Genomic DNA, 18,250 nt, shown 5'->3' with positions numbered 1-18,250 from the left:
TTTATTCAAATGAAAGAATTTACTGGAATGTGTGTGTGTGTGTGTGAATATATATATCTATATTTGGGGTGTGCATGACGATTGGAACGTGGAACAATTCAATTTGGTTCTCAACCTCAGCCAGGCCTGGTTGGCAAAAGTGCTTCCTGCTGTTTTTTTTTTTGTTTTTTTTGTGAGCCACGAAGACTCGAAGCAGAGACGTAAACACGGACGCGTTCATAGAAAAGAGAAAAGGTGCCGATGAACTTTGACCTCTGCTAATTGGGATTAGTGTATAACACGTAGTACACTGATTTTTTTTTTTTCTTCAAACTATGACAAATCCCTGCCACGCATATCCCAAACAATTTTTTTTTTTTTTTTTTACACGCACACACATCTGGAAACAGTCAGTGTGTGCAAGCACCAGGAGGAGGTGGGGGCTTCTCTCTCTCTCTCTCGCTCGCTCTCCCGCGCCCGCTTTCGCTCTCTCTCTTTCTCAGTGTGTTTGACTGCAGAGCTGCAGGGGCAGCAGAGGCAGACGAGAGAGCCCAAACTCCGGTCCACTTCCGCACACACACAAACGCACACGCATCGAGCGAGCGAGCGACAGAGAGGAGACCACCATGGATTGGATCGAGACGCAAGAAGAGCGCGGATGAGGACAGGACAGGACAGGACAGCCTGCTTGGCGCACGTTGTGGATTCCTGGGAGCCTCTCAGCGTGGATTTAACCCATTGGGAGATTTAACCCCGCGATGGAATATTTGCACTCTTGTCATTTTCCAATCTTCCTCCTCCTCCTCCTCCTCCTCCTCCTCCTCCTCCTCCTCCAGCAGCAGCAGCGAGGATGCCAAGCAGCGATGCGTCTTTTGCGCACTTTCACTGACAGCGCCTGTGCTTCGCGAGCTCTTTTAAAGCCTTGAGGAAAAAGGGAAAAAAAAATCTAATTTAAAAAAAAAAAAAAAAAAAAAGAGGAAAGAAGAAGAGGAGAGAGAGAGAGAGGATTGAACGCGGTGCTGCTTTTATGCTCGTCGCCTAGGGCCCGGATGTACCGAGGGATGCACCGGTGCGTTTTGCCGACCGGTTCCGCCGACAGATCCGTCTTTTTTCTTGCCTTCACCTCCATCATGGGGATTAGGTAATATTCACTCCATCTGAAGACACCCCTCCCCGCCCAGCGAGCCACGGGAATATCCACAAGCTGTCAGACTCATCAACCCCCCCCCTCCCTCCCCACCTTTCCCCCTTTTTATTTATTTCATTTTTTTTTTTTTTTTTTTTTTTGGAGGGGGGCCACCCCCCCCCCCCTCTTCAATCCATTCACATCTAGGGAGAACGCTGGACTACATTTATGGTAAATGAAAGCAAAAACATGTACATCCCGGAGGACACCCTTGAGAACCATCAAGGTATGTGTTTTTTTATTATTTTTTTTTTGCAGCCCAACTGTTTTGTGAGTGTTCTGGTGGTCAGGAAAGGGGGGGGGGTGTGCAGTGTGAGAGCTGGAAAATCCACCTGGGAACTTCAAGATGAGGCCTTTTGCACACATGTGGCGTCATGGGTCGGTCAACAGGCTGTTGCTGAAGTGAGGGAGGGGGTGAAGACTTTTGCAGTTTCCTTGTTTTAATAGTGGTGATGTTGTTGTGTGGTGTTTTTTTTTGGGTGTGCGCGTGTGTTTTTGGGTGAGCCACAGAGGCCGGCGTGATGTCGCGTGGCGAGGAAAGGGTCCTGTTTGCATTGCGCAGTATTAACGGCGGCGCCTCCTTCCACCCACGTTGCGGTGAGCAAAAAAAGCCCACAGGCTAGGCGGCGCGCTCGCCGCTTCCATCCTCAGATAAGCGCGAGCGTCTTCTTCTTCTTCTCATCGTCGTCGTCGTCCGTCCGTCATCCTCCTGGCGTCCGCTTCCATCCCCCGACCTCCTTGCCTCGCATGGCGACAGGTTCCATAGCAACAGGGGATGAGGAGAGCGCTGGCGCGTGTGTGCGCGTGTTTGCATCTGTGTCGCAGTGAGACACACGCAACAGTTCATCATACATGATCCATCCTGGCGCTTTCGTGGGTCACAATGCCGTCTCGGTGATGACCCCGATTGACTTTTCTGGGGCTGGAGTTGACTCGAAAGTTGATTTTGCCGATGAATAAGGCGGCGCTAACTTTTTTTCCCCCCTGGTGGCGAAATTGGGAAATACAGGCTGCCGCTTTACTCAACTTCACTCGAAGACCAAAATAATGACACTGTTGGTGAACACTTCTCCTTTGCCGAGCTTATCCGGCTTGTGCTGATCACCAAATCTGCATTTTTACCATCTCGCTAAATTTTGTCTAATGAGCATCTTGCTTCCCGGATGATCTCGGCAAAGGAGAGGTGCTCATTTTTTTAATGCACAATGTTCGTCTTGCCAACGTCACATGACCAAACCCGGGCAACAGATGAGCCGTGACGGTCGTCACCTTTGCCCTGTGATGTCATTTGTGAGGTCATTTTTCGTCGACAGCAGGTGGCAGCACCATTCAAAATGGCCGCCTCCTGCCACGTTCACGACCGAGAAATGATCCCATCCCATTTCAAGCCGTACTGTATTTGACGCGATTCGGCCTATGCACACGTACTTGTCGCTTCTGTAGATGAACGTGACAAAATGTTGAGATTTGTGTCGGCGTGAAGCTTTTGCCACTGGAATGTACAAAATACTATAATCCCGCCGCGTAATCCTCCCAGGTGGACGTAATTCACAGGAAATTGTTTGGGCGAGCTGTGATTGACAGAGATTAGACTCCCATTCTACAATCACACACTTATCCCGACACTCGAGTTTGACCCCGCCGACATGGCTTAGCCGCCTGAACATTTTTAGGAGCTGCTCCGCTATTGGTTGGAGAAAAAAAAAAACTAAAAAAATAAATAAAACAGCTCCCGTGGGCCATCCCCGTCGATGCTAACATTCACGTCGATAGTCTGACTCTTCACGGGCTCCCGTCCAACTGTTGTCACCTTTTAGGAGCGGTGGCTGAGAAATTTGGAGTCTGTTGTTGTGCTGATTTCAGAACCACGGACAGTTCATTCATTATTATGGCTCTATTGACAGTTCTGTGGCACCGGTGCCGCCGTGTCACGGCCCCCGATCTACTTTTCACTTCCTTACGAAGATTTATGCCCTCGCGTCACTTATTTAGCGCTGTTGACATATCACCAGAAGCATTCGTGAAATCAATTTGACTCGTGTATTTAAAAACGAACGTGCGTTCGAGTCTGTTAGCTTAATGCTAACACGTAATGGGGAACGTCATTGACAGGCTAATGAATAGCAATCTGCGTGACTGTTCTAAGCGGTGTTTGAACACAGATGGTGGAGCATGTCGAAATACTCGCAGGCGTATATTCTTTATCCTCTGGAAAGAATGACGAATAACACAGAGGAATTGTGCCAGCACCATGTCCATTGTCATGCGGCAGAAAAAAAAAAAAAAGTAAATAGAATTGTATGTCAAGGCACCAGCGTGTTGGGAATTTTATGAAACGTTAAACAGTCCTGTGCTTCTAATTTTGCGGTGACAGTTTTGCAATGTGAGCAGTTTTGCAGGAAGCAGGTGCAGTGAGTGATTAAAGGCCAACCGGCGTTCAAGACGTTTGTAGCGCCTTGGAGGGTCGTGACGGCTTCAACTTAAACGCGTCGCGCTCAACCACAGCTGCGCTTGATGTTCGGCGCAACACACGCGTGGGCCGAGGTGACGCTCCGAGTCCAGCAACAAATGGGACGGACGGAGCCGGAACGTGAAAGGATGGATGGAGAGGCAGAGTAGGGGGAAAAGAAAAAAAAGAAAAGAAAAGGAAAGGATTATCCGTGACTGTGACTCGCTTAAGCCGCCGGCTTCGTATCGGAAATCCATCCCGAGGCTGTCCTCTGCTCTTTGGCGCTATCGCGGCCTCCGTCTTCATTCCTCATGTTGCGCTATCACGACCCTCGTTTTATGTGCGCGCGTCTTTGAATTGTGTGTCCTCTTTGCGGTGCCGCTTGCTTGTGCGTCTTTTACACACACGCTCGCCTGCTGTATTGATCCGCCCGAGGACGCCGGAAGAAATAATGACTTACGATCTCAATATTATTATTATTATTTTTTTTTTTTTGGAGTGTGCACACTCATGCTTTGTCACCTGAAGTGAACCCTGACTTAGATGAGATGCATAGCTGTCTGTTATTAGGTCTAGTTAAAAAAAAAAAAATAAACAAAGAAAGCGTTTTATCAAGTGGACACTTTATTAGCTACATGCCTAATGTTATTCTATAGAAGGAAAAAACAAAACAGCCTTTCAAAAAAAAAAAAAATCACTTTTTAATTATTTATTTTTTTCTAATGTCCCTAATATTTTGACTTTTATTGCTTATGGCATTAGCATTATATTTAATTTAAAATAATTCTGAACGCTCAATCCCACTTTCTTTCAGTCCTCTTGTACTTTTGATGGATAAAATATATTAAGACCTTCCTTTTCTGATGCAGCTGTGTCTTAACTGGCCCGGTATAGCGCCTTTTGCTGCCGAGGAGGACTTACTCGATGTCAGATTTATTTATTTATTTTAGCAGCACGTGGTTAACGTGTCATAATAAATGCCAGCCTCCAAAATTGCTGCAGCGTGGCCACATTTGCGAGCGCGACTCGTTTGCGTGCGTTTGTTTCCCCAAGTTCGGCGTGTGGCTGAGGGACGAGGGAAGGCAGCCGTCTATATTATTCATGGCCAGCCACGCTTCCCCCTCCTCCCGTTCACTTCTTTTTGCCTCCATCTCATCTGTGCCCTCGCCACCCTTCCTCTCTCATCTCATAAAGTGTCTTTAGCCCGACCCCTCTCATGGGCCATTTGCTTTGTTTTCACCCGTCTTCTTGTCTTGTCTTTTTGTGTGTGTGTGTGTGTGTGTGTGTGTGTGTGTTGTTTCCATCTCTAATCTGCCGCGGTTCACTGCGGGTTTACCGTCTTTCTGTGAAAAGGATCCGTCGCACTACTTTGTTGGACTAAGAAAAGGGAGAAAAGTGAGAAGTGGGTAGTCGTCGTGAGAGATAAGTTTGTAAATTTTTGGGAGGGGCCCAGAAAGGAGTGTCAAACGAAACATAAAAAAAAAATCCTCAAAATCATCTTTGGAATGTCCGCTAGCTAAATGCTAACACGTAATGCAAAACGCCATCAATGGACTCACAAAACTAGCATGAATGTCTTGGCGTTAACAAAAGTGCTGCAGCACATGTAGACAGGCAATATAATATAATATAAATAAATAAATCCTATATGGACCAAATTATCGCCTTGTCATGTTGGAACTTTAGTCAGAATGACACTATACCGTAACTGTTCGCCGTTTTTCGGCCTGGCAACTCATTTAGTTGCGCTGAAGTTTTCGGCCTAACTGAAAAACAAGACATCTTATGTAGGAGTGAGCGCTTTGAGGCCTCATGGGCTTGTCATCAATGGAAAACTTCGGTGGCTGACACACACGCACACGCAGTTCAGTGAGTGACACCCTGCAGGGGCAGATTAAACCTGGAGTGTTTGTGTGTGTGTGTTTCCTTGCCCCCCAGCTGCGTTCAGATGCTCAATTTGCGGCCATCTTCTTGCAGCCGTTGCCGGATGGCTTCTCGGAGGCAAAGAATCAAGGCCAACAAAAGTCTGCTGTAGGACCTCCAGCTCCCAACACTCTCTGTTACTTTCCTCAGCCACAGGCAGAGGTTAAAAGAAGCACCCTTGAGATGTTTTCTTTTTTTTTTTTTTAGCAGCGAGAAAATTTCATTTTAGAAGGTTGGGAGCGAGGAGGGAGGCAAAAATATTTTTTTTGTCGCTTACAAAATTAGGACTAGTTCAATTTATTTAGGAATATCTCATATGTTTGCATTCAATAAAATGAATAAATAGTTCAAAAAATGACATCTTGGTCATTATATATCTATTAAAAGATGCGTTAAATATTTAATAATCATAAGCGCGTTTAATAAAGGTAAGAACTCAAAAGTCAAAGGAATTGCCGAAGTTGAACATTTGTACCCTAAACTGCACGCCAACCGCATGAGCAAATGTCACAGAGCGGTCTGACTTATCATTAACGCGATTAGGACCGCTTTGGCTATCGCTCGGAATGGTCGCCATGGCGACAAAAAGCCATTAGGCGCCTCCGCCCGGCCGCTCTCTTTTTTTTTTGCACAGCGTCCGGCTTAACGAGCTGTGCGCAATTTCCACCGGCCGCTTTCTGCCCGTCGCCTCGTCGGTTTGCCCGCGCGCTCTGCTGCGACAGCACTTTTATGGCATCCTGTCCCGATCTGCCCGTTGCCGTGGCGACGGGGGCTGCCGGGATGGAGACGAGGCGGGAGAATGCTAAGGTTAAACGAAAGGACGGCCAAATTGCTTCATTTCCTTGAGTGTGTTTCCTCTTTACTCGTTTCTTTGTTTTATCTCCACGTTCCGCTTCGCAATGACCCCGCTATGTAGGCCGGCACAGTGTCCTTGAGTGTGTAAAAAGACAAGTATGTGTGTGTGTCCCATGCCAGCCCATCTATCTAGGCCAGTCTTGATGTGTGCTCAGACCGTTTCCCTGCAGACTCCACTGTACATACGTGTGTGTGTGTGTGTGTGTGTGCGCATAGCAGTCCACTTCCCAATAGACCAGACTCACTTTCACACTCTGGAGTCATAATGGCTAAAACAGGCTTGTTACCGGACCCCTTTTGCAGTGTGTGCGTGTATGTGTGTGTCGGTGTGCGTATCGAAAGGGATGTTTAAACCATTCACAGGGGCAGCAAATACCAGTAATGTCCTTCTTGGACACTTGTGGAATACAAAATGTTCTCCTTGCAATAAAATCGATTGTGTGTGTGTGTGCGTTGTACCAAAGTCACCCAGTATGGAAATGAGTTAGCGAGAGGACCGTGTGGGCGTGGCCTCCCTCTCTTGTCCCCGTGTGTGTTATTTGGATCCCGCAACAATATATGACACACAAGAGGACATGTTGTTTTAACACCCCCCCCTACCCCCCCGCACGGGGTAGTATTGGCCCGGCGCCTGCGATGATGTCATCATCAGCAGCAGCGGCGACGGCGTAACAATTGGCCGTCTGTTGTCATGTCAACGGAAAAAGAGAGAGCGAGCGCGAGAGGGGTAAACGAGAAGGGATGCGAGCGGACTTTTTCGTCTGCTTTTTTTTTCCCGTCTTCTACCCGCAGTGTGATAAAGTTGATGATTAACGACGTTACCACAGCGTGGCGGGCGGCGTTACCGTGGATACGCCACATTAAATAAACACCTTGTTCCGACCAGAGGAAGCAGGGGAGAGGGTGAACAAAGAGAGGGAGCAAATGGAAGGATGATGTCTGCCTGCCCGTCTAGCTAGCCGCTTTATCGACGCTTAATCACGTCACTGAAAATCGCAATTACGACCGCGTCACGGAATCCGATTGGACGATGCTGAAATGACGAACTGTGTTGAAGTAACGAGAGGAGTTTCATCCGGAATGGGTGGGCGTCAACTAATCATCGAATCTTCATGACATCATTGCATTTCTGGTCACTCGCTTTCCAGGAAAAAATCAAAACCTCTCCGGTTTCCAAATATTGAACTTGTCGGGAGCTTTCAGTGACTTCCCGCAAAATTCATTGCGGTCGCTGTCAATCTGACGGTTGCTGTTCTGCGGCCACTTAAAACGTCGACGTTCGCTGTGGTCTCGTCTTTCTCTTATGAAAGTTCCATTTTGTTTTATGGACCAGTTTTAGCCGCTGATGAATTTGCCGATACCTTCCTCTTTGCACGTCGCAGCGGTCCCTGGAGAGTGTGACATCTCTCACTGTGTTGTTTAAAAAAAACAGACAGAAATGTCTTCATACTCACTTGGGCTCTTGTACCTTTTTTTTTTTTTTCTTTTTTTGGAGATATCTCAAGACGGAGCAGCTTTGTCACATTCCAGCAAAATGATGCTAATTATTATTATTTTTTTTCCCCTTAAACTAGCGCCAGCACTAATTTCGGCTAATGGCTGAACAAGCATTAACGACGCAGGAAGTCAAATCGCGTCGCGTCAGGGCTGATTGGAGCGCAGATGTCGAGGAACGTCGCGGAATGCTTCATCAGGCAAAAAAAAAAAAAAAAGCAGATAATTTTTCCAAATTCTGCCTCATTTGGCTAAAGGTCGTCCCGTTGGGATGTGAAAATTATCAATTTGGAGATTGGCTTGTTGACTTGTCTCCGTTGCTTATATTTCTTGGACGGGTTGGACGAGGTCTCGCTCTCAAAGTCGCGCCGAGGTTTTCACGAATGGAAACTAAATATGATTGAGGTGCATTCCTGCCGTTAGCATTTAGCGCGCTAGCTAATTATCGCTTCATATCTTTTGCAGTTGTTATATATGAGTTGATTGCTAATTTATTATCACAGGTTCCTTTCCTGCAATCGGATTGGCCGCCTGATAGGAAGCCTCCAAGCACGCACGCAGATTTGCGATCGCTACGCGAATGACTCAGCTAGCTTAATGCTAACTATTATCTGTTGCCGGGCATTGACGAAGAAGGCGCGCAAAGCGATTGCGACGATGTGTGAAACGGGCTGATCGCACATTCGGGACCTCTCAAGAACAGGACGAGGCTGTCCCATTTAAAAGTGACGTGAGCCGGTGTTAAAAACGCAGCAGGGGTGGCGAGGAAATCAAAAGCGTGTGCTGCTGCTTTTACGACCCGCTCGCGAGTGTATGTCTATAGGCCCGGGTCACGCTGAGCCCTTGAGGTAGGGCGATAATTTGCGGGGCTGAGTCAAGGCAGCCTGCCGCTGTCAGAGAGGACAGGTCAAGGCCTGGAAATGATAAATCAGCTCTCGCGCTTGTCTTTGTAACACCGCCTCGCCTTCTATGGGCTTTAAATCCTCAAATGCTCGTCATGGTGGCGATGATGAGGGTAGTAACGTGCGCTTGTTGCCAGCTGTGTTTCGGAGTAGCGATATACATTTTTAAGATGGCTACATGGACAAACAATTTTTTTTTTTTTTAAGTAGTATTGCTGTTGCTAGGCAGATTTGGAGGCGGTTTAATATCCATACTCACAGGTACTCATTAAGATGCAGTCATATGCTGTTCTTCACGGAGGATAAAGAATATATGTCTTTGGACTCCCCTCCCAATCCTGTACTTTTTTTTTTTAACCCCATTTCTGTGCGTCGCATCATTAGCTGGCGTCTGACTTTGTTTCAAATCAAACCTCACATTGGGCCGTCAGTTTAGTTAGCGCTCACAATTTCCAGTATCGATCAGCACCGCTGGGCTGCGACTTTGTTCTCGCCGCGAGAGGGATTATAGCGCGCGGCGTCGCCAGCTGCACTGCGTCCGACTCGTTTACCATCAAGGAGACGAGGTCGGCGGGCAAGGTTCCTTCCTCCAGCTCGCCGCCGTTATCGACACCTTTGCACTCGCTAAGTGAGGATCTTTTTTTTTTTGTCTCAACTAATTTCAGAGCAATGCGATCGGGGCCTCGGCCTTCCACGCAGAAATAATGAATGTCAATGTGAGGGTCTCCCACTGTGACCTCTGAGCCAGATGCTGCTGGTCTCCATGGCGACCATAGTAACAGCCACGCTTGTTCAATAACCCAACGCTATATTTGAGAAAAAAAAAAAAAAAGAAATCGCAGAGAAAAATGGCGATGGTCCTCGCCTTGTCCGGAGCTTGCCTGGTAATTGAAAAACAATCTTATCGCACATATGTCCAGTGCAAAGAGCCACATGAGATAAGGTTTATTTATAGCCTCATCATCAAATGAAAGCAGGCGCGCATTAAGGTACGGCCGCTTGCAGCAAACGGCGGCTCGCAGACCGCCTCCGAAATATATTTAATAAGTCGTCGCGCTTAACCCGATGAAATGATCGCGGTTGTTCCGAATCTTTCAAGCTAGCTAGTCCGCTAGCTAGCTATCGGCTCTAAAATAGCTCATTGCAGAGAATCGCTTGACCGAATATTTAGCTTAGCTTTAGCGTAATCTGGGTGTTCCTAATGAAGTGTCCATCCGCAAACTAACGTGCGCACCTTTGTCAGGTGAGCGGTCTGAAAGTCACCTTGAGCCAGCTGCTGCGATTTGTAATGCACGACTAGCTCTGCCCGCATGACCACCCTCTATTAGCCCACCGCAAATTACATCCGCTCTGGATTCCTAATGTATTCACCGCGCACGCACGTGTGCACACACGCGACAAGAAAGAATACATGTGGAGGCCCGTGATGTCCAATTTGAGGCGCGGGCAAACGCACAATGCCGTTGTTTGGTGACAATCAGAGTTGCCTCCTAATGGATGGCTTCATCACCGGGTAATGAATGTCGAGTGGCGCCACACGGCGCTGATTAACACGTATGATGGAGGGGTACCGGCGAGAACTCAGGAAGAAGAAAGACGCCATGTTTGATTGAGTGTTTGTGTCGAGGGAGGTGGGGGGGGGGGCAACCTGTAGCCTCGCAGTGCGTGTGTAATTACACCATTTTCGATTCCTCATTAGTTCTTTAGTTGCTATGGTAGCCAATATATTAGGAACAGCCACTCGAGCTAAATGCGCATCCGCAATCCGTGGCTCACTTTTGATTGGCTCTTCAAAAATGTAACCCGCAAATATTTCCGTATCACCCATTGGAAGACTTTTTGCGGATGTCATTTCAGTTCCGTTATTTTTTTTTTTTGGGCTACTATACTCGTCGATGGCAGTGAATGAGTTCATTAAATTAAAATAAAAATTAAATATTTTTTATTATTTTAAATATACGCACATACCGCATAATATTTTTTTCTATTCCTATCAGATAATTAACTTTTCTTAAAATTTCGGAGCGTAAACGTAATCATAGTACCTTACAATATTATTATTATTATTGTTATTATTATTATTAAGATTATTATTTTTATTGTCGTGGTAGTTATTCCATATAAATTGAGTGAAAAGCTCAAGCAGCTCACCTCGCGTGGCAATTTGTCCCTCATGGCTTTGCATGTGACGGTACAGATCGTTTAAAATTAATTCATTAAAAGCAAGCTGAATTTGCGCATAAAAGGAAACCTCAGCTGCTGTCGCACATCTTTATTTCCCTCTCACCTCGTCATCTCGCCGCCCGTTTATCGACAATTCGCAATGTCCACCCCTTTTTCCTTTTTTAAAAAAATTTTTTTTTTTTTTAATTTTCTCTGGCATCATTTCGTGCTTTGCAATCTTCTCCCGCCTCCCTCCGCCCAGCTTCTCGCGCTAGGTGTTATTTTTGGGAGCGCCTGGTTAATTTCAGCAGGAAGTCAAGCGGCGTGCCAAAGCAAAGTGGAACGCGCACAAAGAAAAGTCAGGAGACGTCACAAATGCTTTTAAGGCCGTTTGCGTCCGAGGCTTGTGAAGACCTTTGATGCTGTTTGGAGTTAAATGATTTGATTAAAGTCACGCATTTAGTAATAAGGATAAATTATTAATTATTTATTTTAAAAAGCTGTTATTAAATCATTGTATTCGTCGGGAAATAATTAATTTGTTTTAATGATGTAACAGGTCAATTTAAGGTTAAATATATTTAAAAATAATAGTTTTCAATGCCTTTTACTCCCCGAGCAGCTACACCCCCCGTGAGCAAATTCTGCCTAGCAACAAGCATCCGGACAAACTTTTCGACAAAGACGAAAAAAGTTTTCCGAGTTCTAAATGAGTCCAGCCGTTGTCCGAGCAGTTTAATGCAGTTTTCCCGAGCATGTAGCCGAGCTAAGTGCTGTCAGCCTCAAGCTAAGCGCATGAATCAATCACTTAGATTTACTTTAATTAAACCTTTCAGACGGCGCGCCAACAGTTTTGCTCCCCTTCCATCCCGCATTGATTTCGCTCCCTGTGTGTGATGCTCATCCGTCCCAAACTTTGGGCGGTGTGCAAAGTGTGTGTTAAATAATTCAGCTGTCGCCGGGCGGGCCTGCGAATGCTGAGTGCGAGCTTTGAGAGGCGGCCGATTATAGCGTATTAGCGGCAAAAGAGGATGATGGCGGTTATTAATTTCCTAACAGCTAATGGAAGGATTGTGCCGTTTGTCAGCGTTTGAGGAAAAACAAAATGCGGCGCCGCAGCTAGGATTTCGTGTAAACACACACCCGTGCTCAAGAAAATACAAACAAAAAGACTTGATATACTTGGCTCGGTGAAATCAATTTTCCGATTCAAATTGGTTTGTGTTGCACCTCAAACAAATGAGGAAAAACTCTTAAAAAAAAGAATGAAGTGTCCCTTCTTCGTTTGTCTCTATGACTGTAGAGTACTGCACTGCCCCCGGTGGCCCAAATGGGCACAACATGATGCTCAAATCATTTAATTCTTTACATTCCATTTATTATAGAAAGCACAATATGATACGGTTTTATGTTTCTATCTCGCCTTAAGCAACTTAGAGCCGGAAATATATATAGGAATAAATATTAATTCATTCACTACCAACCGATTTGGAAAAAAAAAGAAAAAAAGGATCTTTGACGTATTTAGCTGTCAATGGTAATAAATGAGTTAATAATAACGTTTTAATTCTAGGAACGATGCACCCTGGGAAATTTTTCTAAATAATAATTTGAAAAAAAACAAAACAAGTTGGAGCAGTTTGGAACAACAAAAAAAAAAAACACACCCAAGTGGTCTTGGTCTGTCTTCTTCTATGGTCTTCTTCTTTACGTTAAGTGACTCACCACTGCTCCCCACTGGGGGATGATTAATAAGATTGTGGTTTCTATGGTAACACTCGCCGTCATAATGTGTGCTTGGGAGTGACGGCAGCAGGTTGCGCTTGGAGATGGTGTCCTTACGTATGCACAGGTTGAACAACAGACTCTCTCTCTCTCTCTCTTACACGGAGGTCGATCGCCCCCGGGTGTCATGGCTGCAGATGAATAATTCACCCCCAGGACCTTTTCGCAGCCTCCCTGGCTGGTCTGACGCGCTCGCGTTTTATTTTTTTATTTTTTTCTCCCTCCCACGCTTTTTATTTTTCCCGCTCTGGGTAATTAGTGTCCGCGTGTGAGGGGAAATGCTAGCATATGTTGTATTAAATCAGCTCGAAGGGGAACTGTAAGTGCAAAAAAAAAAAAAAAAAAGGAATCGGCGAGCACACCAGCAGAAATCCACTCCGTTCACTTCCTGCATGGCGAGGTCACATCTTCGCTTTTTTTTTTTTTTTTCCTCCCTCTCCCTGCCATCATTGTCCAAAAATACCTTTTAAACCAATTAGTGGAATTAATTTCACTTATAGCAAGTTAATTATTTTGTGATGGATGGAGACGATGAGGACGATGAAAAGAGCAAAGGAACCTGAGAGGAGTCCTCAGGGGAGAGCTAAACTTGGACTCCCTTCTTTTTCCTTCTCTCCATCGCTCTTCTGCTTGTTCTTCGTCTGATCTTTTTTTTATTTTTTTTTTTTATTCCTCCACATGCTTTTTCTGTCTTCTATTGGTTGTCATTTATAGCCTTTTTTTTTTTTTAAACAAGTCACATCAGGTAAAAGAGATACAGTCAAAATGAGCTGAGATGTGGTTGCATAAGTGTGCACACCCCTGAATAACCGGCAAATGGGAATGGAATCAACAGCAGACACCCGCTGACCATTTCCAAATAAAGTTCAGCTGTTCTAGTTGACCCTTCCTGACATTTCTTTGCTTTCCAACAGAAGCCCGAAGGCCTTTTTGAAGTGTTCGGAACTTTCTACGTGAGTTCCCGGCTGCAGAAATACAGCCGCAAAAGACAAAGCAAAAATAATGACCGGAAAAGCCTACTTGAACAGCTGAACTTGATTTAGGCTTCACGAAATGGTGGCAGGTGGGCTTTTTTTTTTTCCTAAAGAAAAAAGATATTAATGGTGGGATTTTTCTTTTTAAATGATTTATTGAAAAAATCTGGCATTTGAACTAGGGGTGTGTAAACTTTTTATATCCACTCTGTTAGCTGTCGGGGATCTAAAACATGGCACATTGTCTTGAGTCTACCCCCCCCAAAAAAAATAGGAAGAGATGACATAAAAAAAGACTTATGAAGTCGTTTATTCTGGAACCATTTCAAGCTTTATGTTCTCCGACGCAATCGTGAATCATTCCGTGCTCTCCGCTTTTTCACTTCTGTTGACTTGATCTCTCCACTCCTGCTGTCGTCGTCGATCGGACGGCTCCTATTTTCTCCGGCTGCGGGGTTGAGGGAAGAAAACTGCCACGTGGTCTCGCAGTATTCCAGCCTTTTACTCCACGCGTCAAATTCCAGTCTTGTACTTTTCTCTCGTTTGTTTGGGAATTCTTTGCATAAATGCTTCCACCTGTGTGTGCTTTCGATCATTCAGACATGAGAAGAAAGCGAGGTGGTGAACACAGAGCGGTAACGAATGTGCTGAGGCTCGTACAGTCTAAATGTTTACAAAGAGACCCCTTCGTTGGAATGCATGGCCGGCTATTTATGACTCGGAGACCTTGCCAGAGCTATTGTTGCCTGCATGTGTGTGTGTGTGTGTGCGTGTTACGGTCAACGCTTGCACATGAGCGGTAAATGACAAGTCAGTTGTTTCTTACTCACTGGCCACAACATTCGGCACAGCTGTCGAATCTAATGAGATCCAGTTAGATTTTATTTTATTTTTTTGCTTCATATTGCTGCGTACAAAAGTAAGCCACTCTCTTTGCAGAGGATAACGAATATATGCCTGATAACTGGCGATTATATTCATAATTTATCCATCAGTTGTTTTTTTCCAATGTACTCATGAATCAGATTTTTGCATATTTTAGCCGGCGGCCATTTTGCCACTTTGTGTCGACTGAAAATAACATCACAGATGCTCAGTGCTCAGCAAGCGACCAATCATTGCTCAGCTTCAGAAAACAGCTGGGTTTGGATTAATAAAGGCCCATCGAACATATTATTGCAAATAATTATTTCCCCTTCAACTTGTTTAATCCCATTGACGGCTAAATACGTCCAACATCCATTTTTTTTTTTTTTTTTTACTGGGCTTAAAAGGTTATGACACCTTTTTTAGCCTAGCTATGGTTCATCAGCGTTAAACTGACGCATTAGTCAACGCTAAAGATATGTGGTTGTTTTGAAAACACAAAATGGATCGTGCATCTTGAAAAACTGAGCAGAAATGCGACGAAAAAAATCTGCTCCAAACATGTGACTTGTGAGCTCGTTGGAGTTACACCACAGGCCCCATTTTTCTCCCCCTTTTTTCTTTTTTTTTTTTTAAAAGCCCTGCTCCGCCTGGGACATGTGTGGTCTGGGCAACAGTAATCAAACACACTTTGATGAGAGTTTGGCTGCACGGCGCAAAAAAAAAAAAAAAAAAAAAAAGGCAACGCGGCATGTTCTGGTTTTTGCCGTCAGGATATCTTCAGGACGCGCTCGTTGACGGGAACCGAAAGTGACACCAGTGCGGCGGTCGAGCATAACTGGGGCATATGTTGAGTGGGTGGACAAGCAGAAAGGGCAGTTCAAGGGGGGTACCAATGTCCAAAATCACAAACGCCATCTGCAGCGCACGCCGCCTCGCCAGTCGCCCAATTGCCAGCGTCACATTGTGTGTACACGCGTGTGCGTGCTGGGACATCTCACGGCCACCAGCAGCTAATGAGCTCCATTTAAAACCGGGCCCTTGTGATCCTTCCTCTCGCCCAGTTTCTCCGCCCCTGGGGCCGCCGCCGTCACTGGCCTGGAAACGGCGGCCATTTTGGCTCGTTAGGAACAAGCCGGCGAAGCGGCGCGCGCATCCGTGGGAATCAGGATCAGACGAACGCATGGCTGCTGACTGTTCTGTGTGTGTGTGTGTGTGTGTGTGAAGAACGACAGTTAGCGTTCACGTCGTATGGATGAGTCATCCCATCTCCGTTTCATCTTCCTTACATCTGCATTTTCCATGTTTATTTCCACAATTACAGCCCAACTGAGAGCCTCACACCGACAAATTAACTCAAATTCGGTCTCCATGGATGGAGTCTTAGAAAATTGTTTTTTTTTTTTTTTACAACCTAGTTTGAGACGGAAATTTGACACGAATTTATGCCCTTGTTTGACTAATTAGAGCCACATGTAACTAAAAAAATAAAATTTAATTTCCATACTCAGCTTTATTATTACAATTTTATTTTATTTTTTTAGTTTTTTTATGATATATTATATATATAATAAAAAATAATCAAATTATTTATTCTTTTCATTTTTTATTTTTTATTTTTTCATTCACTGGTCCAGTCTTATTTATGAGCAAAATTATTATTTTTTTTTTTTTTGCTTAATTCACTAGCATGAATTTTTACACCCGATTCGAAGTTGTTCCGGTTGAGTCAAACGAAACATAAAAGCAAGCGAATTCAACTTGTATTTAAAACAGCCGCACCGATTTCAGCTGAGGCCAGTTAATTTAGCTTCATGCTACCAAACAATGTAAAACTCCATCGACGAATCGCATTGGGGTGATTGTGGCGTTCTAAGGCGTTTTTCATATATGACAGATTAAAAGTGCTCTGCCGCCGTCTCCTGATCAGGGTGGTTTGGGGACATGTGGAGTCGTAAACTAAACGCTCCCTCGAAGTCTGGGCCTTTTGCTGCTAGGCAATGAGAGCGCATTCATTAGCGCTTTATGGTCCTGCAGACTCATCGCTTAATCACAACCTTACGTGTGCATGTGCACTTTTTTCGCGGCCTTGCGCGTGCACGCCGAGACCAGCTTCTGGTCTGCCTGATGGCCTTTCCGAGTTGCTGTTTTTTTTTTTGGGCGAGCGAGGAGGGGCGGGGGTCATCTTAGCGGCCCCCGTGCTGTGTTTTGTTTTGCGTGTACTGTTCTCCTCATTCGCCGGCGTCCCCGAGTTTACATCTGTTTCCTCTTTGGGACGCGAGGAAACTCGTCGAATGGCTCGGCTTGACTTGAACGCTACCCCAGTCATTCCCTCCTGGCTCGGGCCCAGTGCGAGCCGGTCTGATGGAGACGCAAGTCAGAGCCAAGTTCCTCAATCTCAAATGGTCTCTGTTACGTTTTCACTGTGGTGCTTCCAAGAAAGGACACATGGACACATGGCTTGATTTTTTATTTTTTTTTTTTTTTTAACCCCTTTCGCTCTTTTAGCAACACTTGGGACGAGCGAGGGTAACCCTGCAGGAATGAGACACTGGAAAAGCATCACACTTAGTTTCCGTCGAGGGGTCTTTCTGCAAAATCAATCGAGGGAAGACAGAGATGGCGGCCTCGTCAAGCAACAGTGACTCTCAGCAGCGCATCGAAGCCTGCTTTACTGCCGCTCGCGTGCTAACGACCTTGACAAGGGCGCCGATTCCATTTTTCGCGGCGAGGACGCGCGCGATTGCTTTAGCACGCGTCAAAGGGAGCGCGGACGACGTCGCTTGCGTTGCTACGTTAGCGTGGGTCGAAACATTTGCGCTTATGACACTTTGGCTGCTTGTTAGGGTTGTAACCATGGCAACCCTACCCGAAGAGTGCGAGTGGTGGTATGCACGGTGAGCAAAGGGAAAAAAAAAATAAAATATATATATATATATGTGTACATATATATATATATATATATATATATATATATATATATATATATATATATATTGGTTTAATTAATAAAAAAAAAAAAAAAATATATATATATATATATATATATATATATTTTTTTTTTAATTAATTAATTATTATTATTTTTTTTTTTCAAAATCACCCTGCAAATGACAAAGTATTGCGACGCTTGGTCATGACAACAATTGTCCGTTTTCCAAGTCAAGGTCATCCAAGCGCTTTCTCGGTGCACTGGGGACAGAAACAGGCCTTTTCTCGACTTTTCCCACCAAAGTTGGACGGCTGCAACGGTCCAATATGTCTCGCTCAGCGATTTGCGAGCTCTCATCGATTGAAGTGTTGCACTTGAGTGGCCAGCAGTGCGGTGAAGAAGTCATGATGCGCGCGCACTGCGAGACAGGTAGAGCGACGACTGCAATCTGGGTTACTCCGGCCTCCCGTCTCTCTCCACTGCAGATGAATATTAATAAGTAGTTATTAATATCCGCTGCCTGCGTGCGCGTGGCTACATGTGTGCGGGAGGTCGGCTCGGAGGCGCAGCGCGAACGAAGACGTCCTCCTCCATCTCCTCCTCCTCTTCCTTCAGTTTGGACTCGCTCGTGACTCGTTTGTGGTTCTTCTTTGCTTTGTTTGCGCTCTCACTCGCTTTTGTTCCCCGCAGCTACCTTCTGCTTGTCCGTCACAAATTTAAAAGTTGATATCATATTTTGGG

General features: G+C 45.3%; 1 protein-coding gene across 19 annotated transcripts in view; it reads left to right on the top strand.

The window, feature by feature from the left end:
- The first annotated feature begins 507 nt into the window (after window positions 1–507).
- cacna1c (calcium voltage-gated channel subunit alpha1 C) overlaps window positions 508–18,250 on the top strand; it is an 85,619-nt gene continuing 67,876 nt past the window's right edge. For all 19 annotated transcript variants that reach the window (XM_088288259.1, XM_088288245.1, XM_088288257.1 and 16 more), the window contains exon 1: window positions 508–1,391. In XM_088288259.1, coding sequence (XP_088144385.1) covers window positions 1,334–1,391 — 58 coding nt within the window. In that variant the 5' untranslated portion in view covers window positions 508–1,333. The remainder of the gene's footprint in view (window positions 1,392–18,250) is intronic.

This window comes from Idiotropiscis lumnitzeri, chromosome 2, assembly GCF_059441095.1.
Source record: "Idiotropiscis lumnitzeri isolate Australia: NSW breed Sydney's pygmy pipehorse chromosome 2, RoL_Ilum_1.0, whole genome shotgun sequence".
Lineage (NCBI taxonomy): Eukaryota > Metazoa > Chordata > Actinopteri > Syngnathiformes > Syngnathidae > Idiotropiscis > Idiotropiscis lumnitzeri.
Note: the sequence above shows the minus strand (reverse complement) of the source record. Positions and strands in the feature narration are given on the sequence as shown.